At 41.1% G+C, this 6,528-nt stretch overlaps 1 protein-coding gene across 1 annotated transcript; it reads right to left on the bottom strand.

Annotated features, from left to right (window-relative positions):
- Positions 1-4,535: 4,535 nt before the first annotated feature.
- On the bottom strand, positions 4,536-6,087 carry RTL3 (retrotransposon Gag like 3). Its single transcript, XM_058712714.1, is given in 6 exon segments — positions 4,536-5,038; positions 5,041-5,166; positions 5,169-5,396; positions 5,432-5,624; positions 5,759-5,822; positions 5,963-6,087. Coding segments are annotated over 6 exon segments (1,239 nt in total).
- Positions 6,088-6,528: the final 441 nt, after the last annotated feature.

A 6,528-nucleotide genomic window follows, 5' to 3' on the forward strand; every position in this document is an offset into this window, starting at 1 on the left:
TGAAATTTATTGTCAGATTGGTTTCCATACAACACCCAGTGCTCATCCCAACAGGTGCCCTCCTCAATACCCATCGCCCACCCTCCCCTCTCTCCCACCCCCCATCAAACCTCAGTTCTCAGTTTTTAAGAGTCTCTTATGTTTTGGCTCCCTCCCTCTCTAAACTACAAAATCTTTTAAAAAACTTTTAGGGGCATCTGGGTAGCTCTGTCAATTGAACATCTGATTTTGGCCTAGGTCATGATCTTACGTTTCGTGAGTTCAAGCCCCACATCGCACTCTGTGCTGACAGCTCAGAGTCTCAAGACTGCTTCAGGTTCTGTGTCTCTTTCTCTCTGTGCTCCTCCCCCTCTCTCTCATGCTCTATCTCTCTCTGTCTCTCAAAAGTAATTAAACATTTAAAAAAGTACAACAATAAAATACTTTTAGAAATACACAGGTTCTTTAAGGACATGGTTTTAGAAATATACACACCTTTAGAAATAAACAGTTATTTTAAGGGCATATAAATTCCTCCATAGAATGACCATGACTACTTCAGGTGTACTTTGATAGCATGAAATATGAAATATTTTTTAAGGAAACAAACCAGGAAGGGAGGCTACCAAAAGATATAAGGATTATTTTTTCTATTAAAGTTTAACCTTAGAGAACTTAGCTAAATAGGGAAATAGGGAACTATTTTCTTTGTATCTGTGCCAATATTGCAGAATACATATTTTTTAGAAAATTCTTTCCATTTAAAATCTTTAAAATTTGAAACGCCCAAATGGAAAAGCAGTTTCTTATAATTCATGAACTTTTTATCCATTATTAGATTATAAATTTTTTTGATGGTTGGGATATCCTGCATATGTGTGTATATACTTCAATGTCTTGCTCATACTAAGGACTCAACATAAATATTTGAGGAAAATTAGACTTAATTTATTTTTAATTCTTTGTCTTTGATGGTTTGATCCCATCTTCATAAAATCTAAGAAAGTAAAAAATAATGGGGGTACTTTATCACTTTGCCTTTTATTTTCTACATTGCTATGAAATTTCTAAAATATATATGAATCATGTTTCTTTCTACTTAAATTCTAATTTGTGAGTTAAGGGGCACATTATTTTTATGTTATAAACTTCTGATATATATGAATTTGTTACAATGAATGTGCATTACTTTGTCACAAGAAAGGAAAAAAACCCACAAATCTAATGCGGGGGCGGGGGTGGGGAAAGACACGAAAAAAAAGATTTCAAATTGCCCATAGGATAAAGTTTAAATGCTTTATCCAGGTAGATAGGTCTTTTACCTGAGACTTCCAACTTCCTTGTTAAGTGTCATCTCCCCACTGACACCCACCACTCACCCTGTACATATGTACACATATCCCTACTCCCCAGTGAAATGAACTATCTTTTCTAATGACACTATTATTTTTCCTTCCAACTTGTTTTTTGGTGTGCACTTTATTCAATCTAGAAAAACATGCTCTCTCTTTTGTTTTCAATGAGGTTCCTTCAAGACCCAGCTCAAAACACACTTTTTAGTCCATAGCAAAATTAGTGCTCTCTTCTGTATACCAGAAGTGCTATGTTGCACAACAGCTTCCCCTGTTAACTGTGGTCAGAGCAAGAACTGTGAGTCATATACATAAGACATCTTTGTGCCTCTCTTCCTTTTCCTCAATGCCTATGCCTGGCACACTACAAGCATTCAGTAATGCTTGCTAAGTGAATAAATAAATGCACTAACAAATTAATATCTTTTTTCTAAAATAATAGAAATCATGTCTAGTGAATATTGTTAAAATGGTTAATAAAGAGTAAAGTTTACTTAGCCTGAGAAGCAGTGCGGTGTATTGGCTAGAATTCCAGCTTTGAAATGAGACAGATCAGGGTTTGTTTTTAGAATCCACTAATTCCTAGCAGTGTGACCTTTGGCAAGTGACCTCATCTCAGTGGGTTTCACTTCTTTGATTTATATAAAGAGGCCAATAATATCTATCTTGCAGCCATTTGAAAATACCCGAATCACTTAGTCCAATGTCTGGCAAAACCCAAGTGCTCATTAGATGGTAGTTATTACTGTTAATTTTATCATCTTGTACAGAGCTTCAGTTTGGCTTATTTGTTACTGTCACACATTTTATTATCTATGCTAACTGTCTGAAATGAACATTCAGCTGTGTCATTAGTTTAACAAAAGGAGATCTTCCAAAAGATGAAATAGGAAGTTTGGGAGTTAATGGGGTGGTGAGGGGATTGGGGGTGAGATCAAGGGGATTGGAGCAACAACTACTGCCCAAATGGTCCTTGAAATTTTTATTCTAAGCCCCACCCCACCTTTTTAGGTTTATCTCAATTAGCTCTCTGCTGCAACAATCTTATTTGGCCCTTACACCTCCCCATTAGGGAGATTGGCATGCTGTAAGAAAAAGGGCACAGGCTGTGAAGTCCCAACAGGTCTCTGCCACTTACTAACTTTGTGACTTTAGGCAAGTGAACTGGCCTTGTTGGTACTCTATTTGCTCATTGATAAAATAGGAGCAAACATACCTTCTTCACTGGGTTATTCTGAGGCATAAGTTAATGTGTATGATATGCCTAATATTGTAGCTAGAACATATTAGGGGCTCAATGAATGGTAGGCTCCTCTTTTATCTCCTTCTAGGGTTATGATTATGTATTTGATTATTTGTCTAAGTAAGTCAGAATCTCCTTCAAGTGGCCTTAGAAAGAGACTCTCAAAGGAATGTTGAAAACACAGAAGAAAAGCATTAGAGTTTACTTTGATCATTTTTTTATATCTTACCTAAAGCTCCCACCCTCGATTCCCCTCACCCTGTAGTTTGTGGGAATGTGTATGTTTGCGTGATTTTAAGTTAGGACACTATCCCCTCTCAGGCCCATAAGAACATAAGTTCCTTTCATTGACTTGGTTCTCTGTGTGTCATGCAAGCAGCATGGTTAGCAGGGCAGAGCAACCTGTATATGTAGAGAGGTATAGTTGGCTAATAATGAACTGCATGTGTTGAAAGTTGATCCCTGCCACCTCATGTCTATGCATCAGCAAAAAGAGATTAACAGTCTTGAGCCCTAGGGCAAATTTCCCTGGCGCAGAGAATAAGAACTTGTCACTTTACTGAGAAAGTTGGGTCACTGAGGGGCCTCATTACCTTCTTCAGTGCTTTTGTTTGGTTAACTTATGAAGTCCAAAAAATTTCTTTTAAAGCTGCTCAATATCTCTGTTTCTGCCCCCTTTATTTTTGTAGGAATTTTCCCTTCCTGTCACCCCTGCCCTCAGCACCACCTAGCTCTCAACTGAAACCTTTCCAATTTTTCCTCCCAATCTTCCCTAAACCCTCTTCTCAACTTCCCTCTACCTTTCCCCTAATCCCTCCATACCTTAACCAATTTCCATTTACCACAACTATTCCCCTACTCTCTCCATTGGCCCCTACCCCATCACCCACTGATCTGACTATTCCTGGAATATTCAGAACCTCACCCAAACGTTAAGCCTTTTCCAATCCCCTCTCTCCCAATTTACTTGTCCCTTTCCTCTTCCTTCAGCTAAGCAATGAAAAAATTCAAACAGCATTAGAAATGGTCAATGTTTATTGATTTTTTTTTTAAATATCACTTGCAATTTTATTTTCTTCATTGAGAAAATGTTGCAATTGTTGTGCTGAAGAAAATCTTGATAAAAAGTCAAGTCAGGCTAACAATTAGACTTTTTCAATGTTAGTTTCTAATATTTATTTTCATGCATATTGTTAACATCAATTATAATTAAAACAGCCCCACATTAACACAGGGTTCAAGGTGGGGGAATGCAGAGTTGGTGAAAAAAAATAGCTCAAAGTCATCAGGTTTATTGCCTGATGTGAGATCATTGCATGATCGGAGAGGCAGTGTCATTGTACAAGTACCTTATTTCATTCTCAGAGATTCAGTGGAAGACTCTGAGAGCAGCAAATGCTGACGACAACTGAGGTATCAGAAGACAGGTCATTAGGAGCAGTCACTAGGACACAAGATCTATTCAGCACTTATTTCATCATGACATCTTCTATGCCACCTGTGTCTGAAGAAATTGTAGTGACAATAATGGGATGGAAAGGACACAATGCACTCCACTCAGTGTGTGGATCATGTGTTTCAAGCCAGTGAATTCCAAGAATCAGAGGGTACCATGGCACATGAATAATGGCAAACTGGAGCTCTTCAACATGGTTTACAATTTTAACTTCCACAGTTGGTGTTTCCTTGGTTATGGGTCCATTAATCAGTGGATGCTCATTTACCATTTCAAGCATCAGAGGGAAGATATTATTGAAGATGGGCAGCTTCTCTCTAAGAACCACAAAATGGTCAATGCTGTTTCTGTAGCAGCCTGAATCCACCATTGCTTGCCCAAAGAACTGTCGTCTTCCCAGTAGGATTTCAACAGTAAGCCATAGGGTATGAGACATGGATATTGGAAGTGAGGGGGGTGCATATTTGTAGATTGGCCCACCGGGGTTCCCCCTTCCTGCTAGGCCTCAAATGTTTCCTGCCTGCTGTGCATGATGAAGCTTGACAGGACAATCTCTGGCAACATGACAAGGATGACCACAGCAGAGCCACAAGTGGGCTTCACAGCAGTGGGCCTGTTCAGCTTCACTGAGGTGCAGGTAATTGCTTGAAGCTTGCACAGGCTGGTTTTCAGCTAGTGAACTTTCAGGCCCAGGTCTTTCCTCAGAGTGCCTTGCTCCTTGTGGATTTGGATCAGGTTTACAGCTTAGCTTATCTTCTAGGCATTGAGTGGTCAGATTAGATAGGACAGTGGCTGGGCTTGTGTGAGACAGTTCATCTGGTATAGAACTGTCAAGCCCTTCCTGAAATTGTATGCAGAGAGTGCTTTCATTCCAGTTTAGCTCTTGAGCAATGAGATGGAAGTGGATCACATACTGATGTGCAGGATCCTCCCTTTGGCAGAGCTGATGGATGCAGTGACTGACATATTCCATGTTTTCTGGATTGTCAAAAGTACCCTGGAGAACCGTATGAAATTTTCAAATTGCTCCAGCAGGGGGCTTTGTATATCTAGTAAGGGCTGAAATCACATCCCTGCCTCATCTGAGAAGCATTTGCCAACAAAGCTCATCACAGCTGCTTCTACATGTAAGTGACTCTCATGTAAGTATTCAATTGAACCAGGAACTCAGAAAGCTTCTGGACATCTCCACTGAAGGCTAAACAGTATTCTAGGGAGAAACCTTCAGCCTCTAGCTCACTGGGGGACTGTGGGAACTCTGAACCTGCTGATGTCAAAGCAGCTATTAGACCCTTTAGGGACTCCTGGAGTGCTGAGGGCTCTAGGAATTCTTGGGCATCTAAAGGATCCAGGGGCTCATGGAGCACTCTAGGTTCCAGTAACTCCTGGAGAGTTGGAAGCTTAGGGGTTCCAGGTGCGTTGCAGTTTCCTGGTACCTCCTGGGGCTCCTGGAACTTGGAAGATCTTGGTGCTCTGAATTCTGGGCCTTCTGGGCCACTGGGACATCCCGGGTATCTGGGAGCTCCTGGGCCTTCTTAACTTCTAGGGCTTTGTAGGCCTCCTGGGCCATTGGATGCTTCTGGAGCTTTTTGACCTGTAGGAGATTTTGGAATTTCAAGCTGCTGAGAGCTCATAGACCACTGAAGGTGCCTGGGACTCATGAGTTCCTGGAAGCTCCAGGGACTCTGGGGCTGCTGGGGGTTCCAAAGTCTTCTTTGTCTCCTGTACCATTGGTGTTTTCTGATGCTCCTGGGAAGCTAGGGGCTCCCAGGCTGGGAGCTTCTGGGGCTCTCTGAGATATGAGGGATCCTCAACTCCTGGGAATTCTTGCTTCTCTCAAACTGTTGGGAGATCCAGGGGTTCTGGGGGTTCCTAGGATCCTGGGTCTCTGAAGGATTCTGGAGTGGTTGAACCTCCTTGGTTGTTCAGGGCTTCTGGAGCTCTGGGATATGAGCCTATAGGACAACATTTTGTTCCATTGGCCACTGCACTTGGGCCTTCAGAATTTCATTCTTGAACTTCAAAGCAATACAGGAGGCTGCTAAGTCCTCCACCATCTGTGGAAATGGGATTGGTTTGGCAGTTTGTTACCAAGGGAAAATTGGGTAGTTCTTCTAAAAGCTCCTTTTAGAAAAAAATCCTTTCTAAAAGATGTCAGGCTCAGTGAATTTTCCAGGCGGTAGGGATTTGGGCCCCACCAAGGTTGATTTCCAGGTCACCTGGAGCCTCCGGTGGTCAGCAAAGAAGGTGTGAAATACACTGTAAAGAGAGTGGGATCTGAAGATGAGAAACTGTAGAAGGCACTCATGAGGAAGAACAAAATAAATCAGAACAAAACCTGCCTAACAATGCTGGGTTTCTGTTACTACAGGTTCATATTCATGAGGTGAGTCATATATGCTGGTTCTGACCCCATGACATTTTAAGAACAACATCTGATCCAGACTGTGTATGCCAATTTGCATTCTTCTTTTATTTTTTAATTTTTAAAATTTTGT

Source organism: Neofelis nebulosa, chromosome X (genome assembly GCF_028018385.1).
Source record: "Neofelis nebulosa isolate mNeoNeb1 chromosome X, mNeoNeb1.pri, whole genome shotgun sequence".
NCBI classification, from domain to species: Eukaryota; Metazoa; Chordata; class Mammalia; order Carnivora; family Felidae; genus Neofelis; species Neofelis nebulosa.